We start from the raw sequence: 19,200 nt of genomic DNA, 5'->3' as shown, positions 1-19,200 counted from the left end.
ATTTTTTTATTTTTGTTGCCGTTGTCTACGTAATTTTTGACCAGAGGACAATTTTAGATACACATCGGGTTCATAATTTGGTTGTTTGATTGTCTATCAAGGATGGGCACGACTGTGGATTTATCAAACTTACCTCTATCTGGGATAATGCTGTTTAGCAGTAAATTTATGGTCCTGTTTTTTTGTAACCAGTCTTTGAAAACAAATTTTAAAAAGTTATTTTCTGAAAGTTACTATTTCCTTAGGAAAACTCCAACTGACGATTGTTTTGTACCATATTCAAGCACAAGCAAGTTTTAAAGTCTTTATGGCTTGAATGGAGTCACTTTAGAACTCTTCCACCACCCCACCCCCTTCAGAACACTTTGGCAAAGAATGGTTAGAGCTTTAAATGCAAATTGTACACTGCCAACATAATGTCATTTCCTTATTTGCCTTTTTCTTTTCAAGCATAAGACATACTACTTTGTGCAGGGTGTTTGGTAAATTACCTTTTATAAACTTGTTTCCTTTGCTTTTCTTTAAGGAGTCTCAAACTGCTATTTTTGAATACCTTTTCCAAAAAACATCTTTTGAATGGAATTTTTAGTCATTTAAACATATCGAATCTAGACCATTGGTGCATATGTTGGGATGCTTTTAAAGGAGATCTTACGTTAATTAAGAATGATGTCTGGGATAATTGATTTATCTTTGCCACCTTGTTCCAGTATGGTAGAATCTTGGTGTAAAGACAGCACTGAGCGAAGAGTTATTCATTTGCCATATTGGAATGGGTCCTGTTGTTGGACTAAGTAGGGAAAGAGAGGGTTCCTGCTTAAGTACTCACACATTTAGAAGTATGTCCTGATCTGAAGTTTGGAGTACCTTGCTCATAGTTTATTTTGAATATTAGGAATTGAACACTCTTTCAAAATGTCAGAAAAATTCAGATGATTTTGAGTTTTTAAGAAGAACATCTTGATTGAATTTCAGATTTAATTTGGCCCTTTGAATAAAGCTTTGTGTTCATTAAACTTTGAACTGCTTTTATCTTTTTTTTAGAACCCGAGTTTGAATTTCAAGGAAGTAACTTATGAACTGGACCATCCTGGATTTCAAATTCGTGACAGTAAAGGACTTCATAATGTGGTTTATGGCATTCAGAGGGGTTTGGGTATGGAAGTATTCCCAGTAGACCTCATATATCGACCTTGGAAACATGCAGAAGGCCAGGTAAGTGAGTGGTATTGAGCTATAGTAGGGGAATAAAAATGACTTATTCCTTATGTAGTGCTATCCATTGATTGAAATACTCTTTTAAAGTTGAATTTGTTTTACATAGCTCAGAAGAGAACAGAGTATCATAAGTATTGAAAATATTACCCTAGTTTTAGTAACCAATAAGACTTCGTTCAGGTATAACAATCAAGCTGTTTTCCCAGTGATGTAATCTTGTTTGTCTCCAAGGCCATCTCACCATGCACCTTTTATTTGTCTAAATTGTCTTGGTTTTCAAAGGGCAAAAAATTAAGATTTTAAAAGGAAAATTGTCATTCTTAATAACTTTGAGATTAGCCTGATGAAAATATTTTGAATTTTTATATCATTCACAATCACGTATGGTGGTAAAGACTTTCTTCTTTTTTTCCAGCTATCCTTCATTCAGCATTCCCTTATAAATCCAGAAATCTTCTGTTTTGCGGATTATCCCTGTCATACTGTTGCCACTGATATTCTGAAAGCACCACCGGAGGATGACAATCGAGAAATTGCCACATGGTAAACACTCTCATATAGCTTTTCTTTAAAGGGTCACATCTTTTTTGAAATATAAAATTGTGAGCCAACTATATAGTTAACAGGTTTAAAATAAAACAATATTTTTAGTGATCCTACTTACCTTAAGTTTTCATAGAGGGTGTTGGTGGATAAAATTGTTATTTAGTCTGCTTTCACTAGTTATTTCTCTGCTCTTTAAGGTGTGTCATCAGGTATTTTCTAAAATATCAAAAATTGAAAACTATCAAATATTGGACTTCTTAAATTTGTACTTCTTAAGATTTCTTCTCTGTACATTTGCTTGCCTTTTTTTTTTCCTTTGTAAGTTGCTCAGGGTAGCCCATCAAATCTGATACTTTGAGCTAACTTATCTAGTTACTCTGACTTCCAGTTCCAAATTTCTGAGGGAGAATCTGACTCCACTGTCTAGTTTAGGTTTTTCCTGAGACTCTTTGTTCAGTCGCTCCTCTCTGGTGATGTCAGGGAAGGATGATAAAAGTATTTCCATCATTGTTGAAGTATACACATAGCTACAGGGAGGGAGGATGGCCTGAATTGTTTGCCAGAGGCATCTAACTTATAATGTTTTTTCAATTTTTTTTTCCTAACTATACTCTCCCAGGACACCTTTTCTTCATTGAACAGGTTGTCTTTATTTTTTGGTGGTAATGTGTTCTTTTCCCACATGATAAGCCAACATTGGATTTGCAAGTTTGGCTGGTTTTTCCTGTTGAGTCTAATGTGTATAGAAATAAAGCCTTTTCATTGTATTTTAACAGATAAAAGCTTCTTTCCATATTAAAAACATGTCGTTATCCCATTTAACAAATACTGGTTCCTTAACCACTTTGGGACCAGCGTCGACTGTAGTCGACAGTCACAGACGAACGTGCACAGCAACTTTAGCGGACAGCTGTGATACGACTTTTCTAATTTTTCAAAATAAAATTGTGAACATTTAAAAATAACGTAATGAAAACATATGTATATGTTACCTATTCTGATTTACATTACAAGTAAAGCAAAACAAGCTTTCAGTGCTTTAAAGCTTTCCTCATCACAAAAGAGAAAAATAGATTTGTTGTCAAAGCACAGCACAAGCTGTCGAGTGGATTATGAGTGCCAGCTGTGGGCTAGGTTTTGCGTCCGGTGAGCACAGTCCTGAAGTGGTTAATATAGCAAATTATCTATATTTAAGTTTTCCTAATTGGCTCAACAATGTCTTTTTTTTGAGACAAGGGTCTCACTCTTTTGTCTGGGCTAGAGTGCCGTGGCATCAGCCTAGCTCATAGCAACCTCAAACTCCTGAGCTCAGGATCCTCCTGCCTCAGACACCCAAGTAGCTGGGACTACAGGCGTGCACCACCATGCCTGGTTAATTTTTTCTGTATATTTTAAGTTGTCCAGATAATTTCTTGGCAGATGTTGTGGATTTCACACTTATATCAGGAGGCACCTAAATTGTAACTTTGTATCACTAAAGTGAGTATTAAGGATGTATTTTTGGTAGAATTTTTTTGTATGTAGTTACGACTGCTATGGGGGTAGTTGAGTTGACTATTCCTAAACTGTGATTTGTTTCTTTTTTCATCCTGATGACTGACGTCTGTGATAGCTTTTGGTAAGCAGGATTCATAATTATGCAGATATTCAGTGGTTTTGTCCTCTCCTCCATCAGTTATTGTCTGTTAATTTGGACTGCCTTTGAAATTAATCCGGAAAGATAGCAGCATATCTTTTAGAAAGAAACAGCAACAATTTAAGTATCAAATATTAAAACATGGTGGCAACTTGGTTTTGTCCTGATAGGTGGTTATCACTTATTTTGAAAATGAATTTTGTGTACTTGGATTTTCATTGAGAAAGCATCTTTCTTCTATTCTTGTTAGGAAGAGCTTGGATTTGATTGAATCTCTGCTGAGGCTTGCAGAGGTTGGGCAGTATGAGCAAGTCAAACAGCTCTTCAGCTTCCCTATCAAACACTGTCCAGACATGCTGGTATTGGCCTTACTACAAATCAACACCTCCTGGCATACCTTGCGCCATGAACTCATCTCTACTCTGATGCCAATTTTCCTTGGAAACCATCCTAACTCAGCTATTATTTTGCACTATGCATGGCATGGGCAGGTAAGACACAACTGTGTACTTACAGTGTCTTCATCTAAATAATTGACATTCTTTGGAATGTTGAGGGTGTTCAGCTAGAGAAATTTATTGTCACTCTTTGCATTACTGTGGCTTTCTGGAGAAGTCATAGTGTCTTAAAACTTGTTTTATCTTTTAGAGTCATGTGAGCATTAAAATATATAATTCCAAAGAGCAAGGAGGCAAGATAATGTCTAAAAGATTCATATTCATATTGCTAGGGCACCGACATCCTTTTTTTTGAGGCAGAGTCTCACTCTGTTGCCTGGGCTAGAAAGCAGTGGTGTCAGCTTACCTCACAGCAACCTCAAACTCCTGTGCTCAAGTGATCCTCTTGCCTCAGCCTCCCAAGTAGGTGGGACTACAGGCATGCACCACCACGCCCGCCTGATTTTTCTATTTTTAATGGAGAAGAGGTCTTGCTCTTGCCAAGGCTGGTCTTGAACTCCTGAGCTCAAGCAATCCTCCCACCTCGGTCTCCCACAGTGGTAGGATTATAGGTGTGAGCCCACACACCTGGCTACCAACATCGTTTTGATAACAGTTACGAGCTTAAATATTCCTTTTTCTTTCGTTGCCGATAGCACACATGCAAACATGATGAACATGGTCCCTAAAACTCGCCGGACTTTCTGTAAGAAATGTGGCAAGTACCAACCCCACAAAATGACACTCTAGCCTAGGCAACAGAGCAAAACACTGTTTGAAAAAATTAGCTAAAGACTGTATTTATAAATGAAAAATGGTAGCCTAAGTTCCATACTATTCAGTTAGTTTCTCCTTTTTTAGAAACCAATTAACATGGGAAATTTACAGTTTATAGAATGCTTAAGAAACATTTAATCAAGCATCTACAGCCCAGACTTTCTTTTTTTTTTTGGAGACAGAGTCTCACTAAGTTGCCTGGGCTAGAGTGCCCTGGTGTCAGCCTAGCTCACAGCAACCTCAAACTCCTGGGCTCAAGCCATCCTCCTGCCTCAGCCTCCCGAGTAGCTGGGACTACAGGCATACTGGCATGCGCCACCATGCCTGGCTAATTTTTTCTATATATATTAGTTGGCCAATTAATTTCTTTCTATTTATAGTAGAGACGGGGTCTCACTCTTGCTCAGGCTGGTTTTGAACTCCTGACCTCGAGCAGTCCGCCCTCCTGGGCCTCCCAAAGTGCTAGGATTACAGGAGTGAGCCACTGTGCCCAGCCCTCAGGCTGGTTTTGAACTCCTGACCTTGAGCAATCCGCCTGGCCTCCCAGAGTGACCTACTCATTCTTACCCTACTTGGACCATCTGCCTATCTATGGCAGTTACTGGAATATAATTTAGATATAGCAATAGTAGTTGCCTTACTGTCACTTGTTTGATAGATATTTACTGAGTTCCAGCTGTCTGTTTGTATTATTCATGATTAGTATTGAAAGCCAGGCTACCTGCTGGTAAAAAAGGAAATTGAATGATTACCAAAAAATAAAAATAAAAAACCCAAACATTTCTGTTTGTGGAAATTGCCAGATTTAAAATGTATGTACAAATACCACTCCCAAAAATAGCGATATAGCTCTGTACTATGCTACACAAGAGATGGTCACCTTCAATGATATTGTTTTTATTTATATACCAGTGATTTGTAATTTCAAGTAATTATATAAACTTGAGTGGGAGGCCAAGGCAGGTGGATCGTTTAAGCTCAGGAGTTCAAGACCAGCCTGAGCAAGAGTGAGACCCTGTCTCTACTAAAAAATAGAAATTAATTGGCTAACTAAAAATATGTAGAAAAACTTAGCTGGGCGTGGTCACGCATGCTTGTAGTCCCAGCTACTTGGGAGGCTGAGGCAGGAGGATAGCCATAGCCCAGGAATTTGAGGTTGCTGTGAACTAGGCTGAGGCCACGGCACTCTAGCCTGGGCAACAGAGTGAGACTGTGTCTCAAAAAAAAAAAAAAAATAACTTGATGTAATCGTGTTCGTATATTCTATCATATACTGTTTGTAATTTTCTATCTGAAAATGTATGTAGAGCAAATAAGAGGGTTGAATAAGTGTATGACCCAAGCTTAGGAGACTTAATTTCAAAGATGTCAGTGTAACTTGGCATTCCATAAAGAATGTCGCTGTAATTGCATAGTGTTTGAGATCTGAACTTAATGTCTGCACAAATACTCCTGATTTTTATATAAGTACAAGTAAAATTAGCTGGGCATTTGTAATAGCACTTGTCACAATGTTTAGCAGTATTGCTATTTAGCTTTTCTTCTTGTTTTTTAGGGACAGTCTCCCTCAATTCGCCAACTTATCATGCATGCGATGGCAGAATGGTACATGAGAGGGGAGCAGTATGACCAGGCCAAATTATCTCGAATACTTGATGTGGCCCAGGACTTGAAGGTGAGTTCAGAAGAATAGAATGATACTGGCTTACTTATTAGTGATAAAAAAATAAATTTTTGTGCAATAAACGTTTCTTAGGAATAATTCACATGTAATCAGCTCTTAGGTAAAATGAGTTTAGATTTAGAATTTGCCTTGTAAGTCAATAGGATGGAAAGTAGTATGGTTTTAGATATGTAAGCATATTTTTATTGGTTTTTTATTGTTCTATGTTTTGTAAGACTGTTTTAAAGTGATAATTGAACTTTTTTCATAAACTGCGAGATATAATTTTTGGATAAACTAGGTGTATTTCTCCCTGAATCTACAGATTCTTTTGACAAATTGTTTGGCTGGGTACCATTAATCAGTAGGTACAATAGTTTTGATAATGCAGTTTTGCTTAGGTTAGAGTAAGCCTGTGTTTACATTTTTAAAAATGGGGAAGGTAAATTATTGATCCTTTGAATCTTGCTATGCTCTGGGTTTTCGTTATTTGAAAAAGCACAGAGCAAAGTTTGTTTTGAAGGTAGAGTTGTGCATTCTCCTTTAAAAAGTAATCTAAGGACTAGTGTTAAACCACTGAATTGAATTAAGTTGTGTGATAAGTTGTTTAAATTAGCAGTGTGTTTTATTAGACTTGTTTGTTAAAAGCAGGAAATAGTGCTACAGAGAGATATTTACTTAATAGCTTATATTGTAGTTTCTAAAATTGCTTTTCTTTAGGCCTTGTCAATGCTGCTAAATGGTACTCCTTTTGCCTTTGTGATTGACCTTGCTGCACTCGCTTCACGTCGTGAATACCTCAAACTTGACAAGTGGCTCACGGATAAGATTCGAGAGCATGGGGTAAGCAGGATTTCTTCATTTATTTCTCTTTTTAAATTTTGGTAGCTAAAATTGCTAACAAACTTTTAAAGTGGCAATGAAGGTATTATTTATTCTGGATGTTAGTCATAGTGTTTAGCAGTTTTTAATCTGAAACCAGTTAAGATCAATTTCAAATATACTAAGAAACTTTTTTCTTTTTCAGGAGCCTTTTATCCAAGCATGTATGACTTTTTTAAAGAGACGGTGCCCTTCTATATTGGGTGGACTTGCCCCAGAGAAAGACCAGCCCAAAAGTGCTCAACTTCCTCCAGAAACTCTGGCGACAATGTTGGCCTGTTTGCAGGCTTGTGCAGGGTAAGAAGAACATACTCGAGAATGAATGACTCTTTAATCCTGAAATTGGATTATATGGATGGTTGTTGATTGTGGAAGAGAAGGTTGAATGTGGGACAGCAGTTTAAGACAATCTGATGGTTAAGTACAAACCACTAGGCTACTTATATATTTGATTTAATATTTTTTTTTTTTTTTTTGAGACAGAGTCTCACTCTGTTGCCTGGGCTAGATTGCTGTGGCGTCAGCCTAGGTCACAGCAACCTCGAACTCCTGGGCTCTAACAATCCTTCTGACTCAGCATCCTGAGTATAGCTGGGACTACAGGCATGCACCACCATGCCCAGCTAATTTTTTTCTATATATTTTTAGTTGGCCAATTAATTTCTTTCTATTTATAGTAGAGATGGGATCTCGCTCTTGCTCAGGCTGGTTTCGAACTCCTGACTTTGAGTGATCCTCCCGCCTCGGCCTCCCAGAGTGTGCTATGTTTTGTCATTTTCAGTGCATGAGTCTAGCATTTCTCTTATTAAATCCTTTGTTTGTTTTATTTAAAGATGATGTCATCTTTCAATGGAGATTTATTGCTTTTTAATCTGGATGACTTTTGTTATTTTTTCATGCCTAATTGCCCTAATATGAACCTTGAGTATAATGTTGAATAGAAAATGGCAAGAGCAAGACATCCTTGTTTTATTTCTGATTTTAGGAGGGAAGTATATAGTGTTTCACCATTAAGTATGATGACACTGTAGGTTTTTCATAGATGCTCTTCATCAAGTTGAGCAAGTTTCTTTACCTTCCAGTTCTAATTTGTTGCAATGTTTTTATGATGAAAGGGTTTTATCAAATATTTTTTCTGCATCATCTATTGAGATGATCACACAGTTCTTTTTTTTATTATTTATTTTTATTTTTTTTTGAGACAGAGTCTCACTGTGTTACCTGGCTAGAGTGCTGCAGTCAGCCTAGCTTACAGCAACCTTAAACTCTTGGGCTCAAGTGATTCTCCTGCCTCGGCCTCCCAGAGTGCTAGGATTACAGGCATGAGCCACCTAAATATTTAGGCGTTCCCAGCCAGCCTAAATATGTTTTTTGTACCTGTTTAAGATAGCCAATTTAAAGTCTTTGTCTAATAAGTCTAACAGTTGTGCTTTCTCGGGGACAATTTCTATATGGGCCAAACCTTCTTGTTTCTTTGCAGATTTTGTAAAGTTTTTTGTTGAATAAGGGAAATTTAAAATACTGTGGCAATTCTTGAAATCCTTTTCTTCCTGGTTCACTGGGGTTTGTTGTTTGATATTGTTCTCTCTTTCTTTTTATTAGCAGAATTCTGTGAAGTCTATTCTTTGTCATATTTGGCCACTGGAAGTCCCTGTTTGATTAGCTTTGTTAGTTAAGATTGGACAGAGCTTTCCTTAAATCCAAACCTGGTTATCAATATGCTAGGTTTTTCTTTGCTATTGTATGTGCATTGGAACATACCGTAAACACTTGGCCAGGCAATTGACTACTCCACCTTAGCTTTTATTTCGAGTTTTTCTTTTAAGATTTTTGGTTAGCTTGTAAAACAACAGGCTAACAGCTCCAGCTGTAATCTTCCACCTCAACCAACCAGAGAGTTTAAAGCAATTACCTTTAAATGTTTTCTATTGACATCTCATGGGAAAAGGGTTTTTGTTCTGGGCAAGCTCTTAGGTCAGATAAAGACAGCCTTGCCATTATGGCCTGACAGGGACTCCCTAAACAGGTGAAATAATGACAGTTCAGCTAAGATGTTTGAACCCTGTTCTGACCCACCTCTGGTTTCTATCAGGCTGTTGGTGTTCAGTGCGTTTCGGAGCTCTTAGTTTCAAAGGCTCTGTAGAGCTGAAGACTGGAACAGGGCAAATTAATATGCTAGAAAGCTTGGTGTTTTTTATTAAGATATAATAGGTCTTTCTTGAATAAAAATTCCCCAATTGTTGTAAACCTTTGGTTAGTTTCCTGAGTTCTGAAAAAGTTGATTCTGACGTTTTTGCTCGTTTTCTATTTCTAGTTGCTTTTATAAAGGAGAGATGTTGTCCTTACTCTCTTCTAAAATTTAAAAATTTTGCCTTTCACATACATACATTTCAATCCACCTGGAATTGAATATTCTGGCAAATTAAGTGCATGTTAAAATTGGATAAAATAGGCCGGGCGCGGTGGCTCACGCCTGTAATCCTAGCTCTCTGGGAGGCCGAGGCGGGCGGATTGCTCGAGGTCGGGAGTTCGAAACAAGCCTGAGCAAGAGCGAGACCCCGTCTCTACTACAAATAGAAAGAAACTAATTGGCCAACTAATATATATAGAAAAAATTAGCCGGGCATGGTGGCTCATGCCTGTAAGTCCCAGCTACTTGGGAGGCTGAGACAGAAGGATCACTTGAGCCCAAGAGTTTGAGGTTGCTGTGAGCTAGGCTGACGCCACGGCACTCACTCTAGCCTAGGCAACAAAGCGAGACTCTGTCTCAAAAAAAAAAAATTGGATAAAATGATTTTGTATATATGTGTAAGGAGGAAGTCCTCCCAACTTCTCGGTTTTCAGTTATTTTCTTTAGTCGCTATATTAGCAATACCTGTCTTGTTGAAGAATTTAATAGAATAATGCACATGAAGTATTTAGAATCCATGTTTGTAAATAAATACCAGTGAAGGAAAGTTATTCCTACTAATAAATATGGAAGTCATTATGATGGAGTTGTAATATTTAATGAACACTAAAAGTGTAGTGAGTGAATGTTTGAGGAGCAGGGTAATTATGTAGTTTCAAATTCTCTCCCCACAAATTACTTAATAATTACAAAGGAGAAAAACAATAACTTCAATGGAGAAACTGACACACATTAATCCAGGGGTCCTCAGACTTATTAAATGGGGCCAGTTCACTGTCCCTTAGACCATTGGAGAGTGTACACTGTGGGCCCAGGACGAATTGGCTGCTAAGCAGGAGAGGAGCAGCAGCAAAAATATCCGGAGGGCCGGATAAATGTGCTAGGCAGCCTGCATGTGGCCCACGGGCTGTAGTTAGAGGATGCCTGCATTAATCTGTTGATCTCAGAGTGATCACCAGCTGAAACCTATATCATATGCCCCATGATAAAACCCAAGGAGAAGAAAACAGTATAACTTACATGGTAAGGCTTTTAATGCATAATCTAAATCTAAAATAGACAAACTCAAATCAAGGGACAGTCTATAAAATAACTGACTTGTACTTAAAAAATATCTAGGTCAAGAAAGACACACGGGCTTAGAATTATTCCAGGTTAAAGGAGCTAAAGAGAGGTGATAACTCAGTGTAGTGGAATGAATCCTGATCCAATGGGAAAATAGCTGTGAAGGACAGTATGGGAACAATTGGTATAATGTGAATATGACTTGTTTGTTTTATCAGCGTTAAGCTTCTAATCTTGATAATTTCACATGGTATGTTAGAAAATGTTCTTGTTCTTAGAAAATATATCAAAATTTAAATGCTTGGGTCGAGGAATATAGAAATGGTTAAGAAGTAGGGCAAAATGTTAACCATTAGTGAGTGACCCATTTATGAGAGTTCATTATAATATTCTTGCCCCCTTTGAGTTTATGAGAGTTCATTATAATATTCTTGCCCCCTTTGAGTTTGACATTGTCTCAGAAATAAGTTACCCCCAAGTAAGGATTAATATGTTAATTACCATATTTTATCAATTCTAAGATACCCTTTAAAAATATTTTAATGTCTATGAAATGCTGATGTGCCTCATTGGTAATGTCTTACAGTTATAATTGATGGAATTATTTTGTTTTTTCAAAGGACATAAAATAATGATGTGGCTTACACAATTTTTTTTTTTTTTTTTTTTTTTTGAGACAGAGTCTCACTTTGTTGCCCAGGCTAGAGTGAGTGCCGTGGCGTCAGCCTAGCTCACAGCAACCTCAAACTCCTGGGCTCGAGTGATCCTTCTGCCTCAGCCTCCCGGGTAGCTGGGACTACAGGCATGTGCCACCATGCCCGGCTAATTTTTTATATATATCAGTTGGCCAATTAATTTCTTTCTATTTATAGTAGAGACGGGGTCTCGCTCTTGCTCAGGCTGGTTTTGAACTCCTGACCTTGAGCAATCCGCCCGCCTCGGCCTCCCAAGAGCTAGGATTACAGGCGTGAGCCACAGCGCCCGGCCTGGCTTACACAATTGAAGCCATTTTGGACTTATTGCCGATGTGATACTCTCTACTGTTGGTAGCCTATTTCCATAACCCATAGCATAGGTCTCTTTGGATTAGTTTCTTTTTAGTTTAATGGGTTTTTTTTCATTTGATTGCTTTTGTTTTTATGATTGGTAAAACATTGACATAGTTTTAAAGTCAAACTCTGAAACGGTATGTTCCAAGAAGTCTTCTGTTGAACCTCCACCTTGTTCTCCCTTTTCCTATAGGTAACCATTTTGATTAATATTTTTGGGTTATCTTTGCATTGTAACAACAAACACAAATATCTTTGTATATTTAACACCCCCCACCCCGTGAAAAGGTAGCATGTTATATATTCTTGCAATTTGCTCTTTTCTAGAGTTCATGATATGGAATCCAAGAGCTTCCTTATTCCTTTTAATTGCTGATTAATACTCTATTTAATAGATACTCTGTGCTTTCCTCAACCATTCTCTTATTGGTGGACATTTATATTGTTTTCCCTCTTTGTATCACAAATAGCGTTGCATGAGTAGTGTTTTGTATCCATCATTTTGCCAGCGCATATTTTGTACCCCTAGAAGTGGATTTGCTAGGTTAGGAGTTGCAAAATCACCTCTATAGGGATTGTTCCAATCTGTATAATTACCAGCAGTATGAGTGTCTGTTTCTCCATAGCCTTGTTATTGGAGTATGTGCTAGTTTGAATGGTTGAGATATGGTGTCTGAAGTTTTAATTGCTGGGGAGTGGTAATTTGAATACAGATACATCTTTTTTTTTTTTTTTTTTTTTTTTTTTTTGAGACAGAGTCTCACTTTGTTGCCCAGGCTAGAGTGAGTGCCATGGCATCAGCCTAGCTCACAGCAACCTCAAACTCCTGGGCTCAAGCAATCCTCCTGCCTCAGCCTCCCGAGTAGCTGGGACTACAGGCACGTGCCACCATGCCCGGCTAATTTTTTCTATATGTATTAGTTGGCCAATTAATTTTTCTATTTATAGTAGAGACGGGGTCTCGCTCTTGCTCAGGTTGGTTTCGAACTCCTGAACTCAAACGATCCGCCCGGCTCGGCCTCCCAGAGAGCTAGGATTACAGGCGTGAGCCACCGCGCCCGGCCCATCTTTATTTTTTTATTTGAGACAGAGTCTCTGTTGCCTGGGTCAGAGTGCCGTGGTGTTAGCCTAGCTTACAGCAACCTCAAACTCCTTGGCTTAAACAATCCTGCCTCAGCCTCCTGAGTAGCTGGGACTTACAGGCATGTGCCACTGTGCCCAGCTAATTTTTTCTATATATTTTTAGTTGTCTAGCTAATTTCTTTCTATTTATAGTAGTGACAGGGTCTTGCTCTTGCTCAGGCTGGTCTCAAACTCCTGAGCTCAAAGGATCCGCCCACCTCAGCTTCCTAGAGTGCTAGAATTACAGGGATGAGCCACCTTGCCTAGCCTAGATACTTTTTAAAATAAAGCTTCCGAGGGCTACTTGTGTCCTTACATTTGAAATACCTCTAATTGGTTTGACCATCTTTTGGAAATTAATGGTATTACTACTTGTTACTAAGACAAGTAAGTATACCCGTACCTCCCTTTTCTTTTCCATGGTCTATTATAGTCATGTATCGCTTAACATCAGGGATATGTTCTAAGAAATGCATTGTTGGGCATTATTATTGTTCAAGAATTATAGGGTATACTTAAACCTTGATGGTATAATGCACTACATACCTAGGCTATATGGTATAGCCTATTTTTCCTAAGCTACAAACCTTTTTACAGCCCTTACTGAAGATACTGAAAGCAGTTATAGTACAATGGTAAGTATCTGTGTATCTAAACATAGAAAAGCGGCCGGGCGCTGTGGCTCATGCCTGTAATCCTAGCACTCTGGGAGGCCAAGGCAGGCGGATTGCTGGAGGTCAGGAGTTCGAAACCAGCCTGAGCAAGAACGAGACCCCATCTCTACTATAAATAGAAAGAAATTAATTGGCAAACTAATATATATAGAAAAAATTAGCTGGGCATGGTGGCGCATGCCTGTAGTCCCAGCTACGCGGGAGGCTGAGGCAGAAGGATTGCTTGTGCCCAGGAATTTGAGGTTGCTGTGAGATAGGCTGATGCCATAGCACTCACTCTAGCCTGGGCAACAAAGTGAGACTCTGTCTCAAAAAACAAAACAAAACAAAACATAGAAAAGCTACAGTAAAAATACAGTGTTACAATCATGGGACTATTGCCTTATATGTGGTCCTGCATAACCATTTTGATGACTGAAATGTCATTATGTGGTGCACTACCGTATTTTTCTTCCTGGCTTCAGTGGATGTAAAACAACTTGTTAAATTTGTAGTCCATGTTTGGAGCATTGTTATTTGGCATTGTTATTTAGGATTTAACGTAATTGCAGAGTTATTTAGTACTGTTAGCACTATAACCTTTTTTTGTTTTTAAACATGTGAAACAACTTTCTTGTCTGAGAAACCACCTTTCCTTTTTTTTTTTTTTTGAGACAGGATCTTGCTCTGTTTCCCAGGTTGGAGTGTAGTGGCACAATCATAGTTCACTGCAGTCTTGAACTACTGGGACGCAAGTGAAGCAATATTCATGTCCAAGCTTTTCAAGTAGCTAGGACTGTAGGCTAATATTCTGATAAAAGTTTTTTTTTTTTTGTAGAGACAGGTTCTCAAATTGTTGCTCAGGATGGTCTTGAATTCCTGGCCTCAAGTGATCCTCCTGCCCCAACCTCCCAAAATGCTGGGATTACAGGTGTGAGCCACTGCTCCCAGCCACATGTTTATTTATTTATTTATTTTTTTTTGAGACAGAGTCTCGCTTTGTTGCCTAGGCTAGAATGAGTGCCATGGCATCAGCCTAGCTCACAGCAACCTCAAACTCCTGGGCTCAAGCAATCCTTCTGCCTCAGCCTCCCAAGTGGCTGGGACTACAGGCATGCACTACCATGCCCGGCTAATTTTTTCTATATATATTAGTTGGCCAATTAATTTCTTTGTATTTATAGTAGAGACGGGGTCTCGCTCTTGCTCAGGCTGGTTTCGAACTCCTGACCTCGAGCAATCCGCCCGCCTCGGCCTCCCAGAGAGCTAGGATTACAGGCGTGAGCCACCGCGCCCGGCCTGCACATGTTTATATTTTAATGATAATAGTAAAATTCTGATTTTAGGAGGGATGATTTAAGACAATATCAAGTTCATGTAGAGCTTCTGAATACAAGGAGCCCCCCGTAGTTTCATGAAGCAATATAGATTGAGTGTCTTATTTGGAAAGCTTGTTGCCAGAAGTATTTCGATTTTTTAAATTATTATTATTTACACTATACTTATTTACTAGCTATGCATCCCCAATTCAAAAATCCCAAATCTAAAATGCTCCAATGAGCATTTCTTTTGAGCATCATGTGAGCTTTCAAAAATGTCCAGGTTTTGGAGCATTTCTGTTTTGGAATGCTCAACCTGTACTAAGAACCTAAGATAGGAAAATGAGTTTTTCTGTCAAATATTTATCCTACTTTACGTTTGTTTTAGAGGTCAATCACTTCTTTATGCTATTGTTAAATGTAGTTACTGGCTAAGTATGATATTTTTATTTATACTTAATAAATGTGTTATGTTTGACTATGACATACTAGAATTAAAATTGCTTGCCTGTTTGATATGTCTGGGTTTGGATGTAGTTTTGTGACAGTGATTGAAAATACAGAATGTTTCTTGGAGAGTTTTAAAATGTCTTGGTCGTACTATATGCAAGTTTTAGTTTCAGGGGTATAAATTAGAGTTTCAAGAGAAAGCCAATGCTCAGAAAATCCTAGTGATGAATGACAGATGTAGAGGGGTTGGATATGGCAGAAATTTAACCATCTATTCCAGCAAATTGTCTATATTAGAAAAGTAGATTGGCTTAGTTAGGTGTTCTGGGGAATAGCAAGTCATGCTTTTCCTTCTCTCTGTAGGAGTGTTTCTCAGGAGTTATCAGAGACCATTCTCACCATGGTGGCCAATTGTAGTAATGTTATGAATAAGGCCAGACAACCACCACCTGGAGTTATGCCAAAAGGACGCCCTCCCAGTGCTAGCAGCTTAGATGCCATTTCTCCTGTTCAGGTAAATGAATGCTGCAGTCAATACATCTACATTTGTTCACAGACTTGGGCTAGAATAATAGCTACATCATCATTAATAAATTGTCTGAATTTATTACATTTTAGATAACTGCATGTCTAGCAGTTATATTTTAAAAGAGATCCATAAATAGGCATTGTCGTTGAATAGATTTTAATCATCAAATAGAACATTGTTAAATATACAAACAAAACTATTTAGGTAAATGGAAAGGGTTTCTTTTAAAAATAAGAATTACATATACTTTTGAGAAATAAGCACTGCCTTTGAACCTGATGTGTCTTGTTTGTAGCTTCACGGGCCAAGCAACAGTGCTAGAGCATAACGACTTGTTATAACTGGGGCTCTTCAGCTCTCAACTGAACTGCTCTTTTAAAAACAAGGTACATTTAAGTTACTCCCTGACATCAACTACCCCCTTCTCTCTGGGAGCAACATACTGTGCTTCAATTTTCAGCTGCATTGAATGGCAGTTTGGGGTTTAAAGAAAGAGGCACTTAGTGATTCTTCAGTGGCTACTTTATAAAAGACATTTGCTTGTCATTTTGTATAGTCATGAAGGCATGAAATAGTGCCATAAACTATAAGAAGCTTGGATGTATAGTTAGTAGATATTTAAAAAATATATTTTGGTGAATAGCATACCTTGTTTTTGTTTTCAAACTCAGAGCTGATCTTCCCCAATCTCCAAGATTCTAAAGTTTTAGCAAGATTTATTTCTAATTTTTAGTGTTTTCATTTGTGTTGAAAGTGTTAAGTAAATTAGCTTAAGAGATTATTTCTTTTATTAATAAAATGGTTCATTTGAAATTGCAAGCACTTAATTGAATAACTGTCCCACGTCAGTACTAAATGTTTAGTGGTACAGTGACAGGGTCATTCATCTTAAATGTTTATTCCTGAAGTTTTATAGTTCTCTTTTATGGTTCTGGTATAGGTCAAGCATCCCTAATCTGAAAATCGAAAATGCTCCAAAATCTGAAAGTTTCGAGCCTTGACATGATACCACAAGTGGGAAATTCCACACCTGACCTCATGTTATGTGTCAAGCCCATACAGAACCATAACTTGGTTGATGCACAGAATTATTAAAAACGTATAAAATTACCTTCAGACTATGTGTATATCAAACATAAATGGATTTTGTGTTTAGACTTAGGCCCTACCTCTAAGGTATCTCATTACATTTGTGCAAAATTCAAAAATCTGAAAAAAAAACAAAACCCAAATTTGAAATACTACTGATCCCAAGTGTTTTGGTTTTTTTCACCTTCCCCTGGCTCCCCCACCCCCAAGTATTTTGGATAAGGGATACTCAGCATTTACTTTGGCAAAGGCTAACTCTTTAAACCTGTTCCATATATGACATAGTAAGAAAAATAATTGACACATTTGACTTGATGTTGTGATATAAGTATCATTATGATTGTATGGGTGTTGTAGTTTTTTTTATTAAGAGTATAAAGAGCTATTGTTAAAGATTGCCTTACCTGTGTTATGTCCTTGAAGTATGTTTAATACATTTTTATAATGTTTTTCCTTAGATTGACCCTCTTGCTGGAATGGCATCTCTTAGTATAGGTGGTTCAGCTGCCCCTCACACTCAGAGTATGCAGGGTTTTCCTCCAAATTTGGGTTCTGCATTCAGTACCCCTCAGTCACCAGCAAAAGCATTTCCACCCCTTTCCACCCCAAATCAGACAACAGCATTCAGTGGTATTGGAGGACTTTCATCACAGCTTCCAGGTAAGCGGAGGGGAGCATGGTTTAAGTTTTCATTGTGCCTTAGTGTATGGTAAGGGGTTTGGAGTCACTATGATAAGGAAAGCTGCTTAAGTGAAAATGTGTAAACTGCTTCAACACCTAAAAGTTGGGAAGAGAAAAACATATTATTACATTTAATTCAGTCTAATTGGAAGAAAGACTTAGGATATGTGTAGTTGTAAAGTTAGTTGAATTATTCAATAATGATTCTGTATTACTGAATGATAGTATAAACAGTAACACGTGTCAATCGAATATTCTAAAGAGCTTAGATCAATAACTCACGGCTTTATGGATTATTCCAGGTTGGTATAATAAAGGTAGAAAGAAACTACTGTACATATTAGGTGCAGACATATGTTATGCCTGCTTTGTTACTTCACTGACCTTGAAAATTATAGTAAAATCCCTAAAACTTATTCAATTTTTTTCAAGTATTTTGGCTTGTAACTTCATATTGAAATAAAGGCTACTTTTTTTCCTGTTTGTGTCCACTTGACTGAGATGCTATATTTTTATGATTATACTGTAAGTTAAGGTACTAAAACCTAAGGACTAAAATGTTGCTGTGATTCTGTAATTTATTTAATGCTGCTTTTCAGTTCTAGCCTTGATGATTCACTTAAATCAAAGTTACTGTACTTAGTGAGGCCTTCCTAGCAAAGGTCTTAACTATTATAAGATTCTGTTTGTTGAAAATTGAGAGGGATGAAGTTCTGACTCATCGTGAAATTCTCCAATTTTAATCATTGAGAAAAGCAAGCCAGCCCCTCTTATTATAACTATTTTGGGTATGCTGGTATGTGCCTTGAGAATGTATACATTAAAATTTTGCATATTATCATGAAATAAAATAACTCCAAATGCTGAAGGAATTTTGGCATTTCACTTACTTTGGCATTTCCACTTATTCTATTAGTTTTCTTTCTCCATGAAATTGAATAGATGTGTAATAAGGGAATCAGCAAAGACCCTGACTTAAAACAAGAAGATATATCTGAGATGTGAATAAAGTCAAGAATATGAGTAATGATGACAGGACTTTTGGCTGCCTTCGTTCTCTCTAGTAGGTGGTCTTGGCACAGGCAGCCTGACTGGGGCTCTTGGACTCCCTGCAGTGAATAACGACCCTTTTGTACAGAGGAAACTGGGCACCTCTGGACTGAACCAGCCTACATTCCAGCAGAGTAAGATGAAACCTTGTAAGTGGTAGTGTTGTCTGTGATTGTGAAGTGTGACTGATGCACATAAATTTTTTCCAGTTGTCTTATTTGTTTTCCGTAGAATTATATAAACACAAAACTGACTTAATGTATTGTTAGTAGGGTCATCTGTTGATGTGCCTTCCAGACCAGTGGGAATAAATTCACAAATTTGAACTATTAAAATAAAAATTAGAGGTGTCTCTCCACCTTTACTCTAGATTCCCAGAACAAAGTAATGGTAAGAGGTAGCATCATGAGGGTGTTATTCTTTTTTTTCCTAAATTTTTTATAATCTAGTGATATATATAAATTTTTTTTCCCCCAAATGCAAGAATGTGTTCTGTAATAATGAAGGTGTTATTCTAAAAGTAAAAAGTTAGGTATGGTAAAGAGAAAAGACTTAAATATATAAATATAAATTTTGTACCTGATGTAAAAATTTGTTATTTTTTTAACAAGCCAGGAGCAGACA

The 19,200-nt window shown here is 37.6% G+C and overlaps 1 protein-coding gene and 1 non-coding gene across 7 annotated transcripts in view; both read left to right on the top strand.

Moving 5' to 3' along the window:
* The window catches only part of CNOT1 (CCR4-NOT transcription complex subunit 1), a 97,302-nt gene that overhangs the window by 40,726 nt on the left and 37,376 nt on the right, over nucleotides 1-19,200 (top strand). For 2 of the 6 annotated variants that reach the window (XM_020282693.2, XM_020282690.2), the window contains exons 11-19: nucleotides 1,045-1,215; nucleotides 1,634-1,761; nucleotides 3,651-3,891; nucleotides 6,170-6,289; nucleotides 6,998-7,120; nucleotides 7,305-7,456; nucleotides 15,591-15,741; nucleotides 17,304-17,505; nucleotides 18,594-18,725. In XM_020282693.2, the coding sequence (XP_020138282.1) occupies nucleotides 1,045-1,215; nucleotides 1,634-1,761; nucleotides 3,651-3,891; nucleotides 6,170-6,289; nucleotides 6,998-7,120; nucleotides 7,305-7,456; nucleotides 15,591-15,741; nucleotides 17,304-17,505; nucleotides 18,594-18,725 (1,420 nt within the window). Of the gene's footprint in view, nucleotides 1-1,044; nucleotides 1,216-1,633; nucleotides 1,762-3,650; nucleotides 3,892-6,169; nucleotides 6,290-6,997; nucleotides 7,121-7,304; nucleotides 7,457-15,590; nucleotides 15,742-17,303; nucleotides 17,506-18,590; nucleotides 18,726-19,200 lie in introns of all 6 variants that reach the window. The other 4 variants (XM_020282694.2, XM_020282691.2, XM_020282692.2 and 1 more) reach the window with 2 other exon arrangements.
* On the top strand, nucleotides 16,015-16,150 carry LOC142863010 (small nucleolar RNA SNORA50). Its single transcript, XR_012913897.1, has one exon. It is a non-coding gene; the product is annotated as a small nucleolar RNA SNORA50 (small nucleolar RNA).

Source organism: Microcebus murinus, chromosome 20 (genome assembly GCF_040939455.1).
Source record: "Microcebus murinus isolate Inina chromosome 20, M.murinus_Inina_mat1.0, whole genome shotgun sequence".
Classification (NCBI taxonomy): Eukaryota; Metazoa; Chordata; class Mammalia; order Primates; family Cheirogaleidae; genus Microcebus; species Microcebus murinus.
Note: the sequence above shows the minus strand (reverse complement) of the source record. Positions and strands in the feature narration are given on the sequence as shown.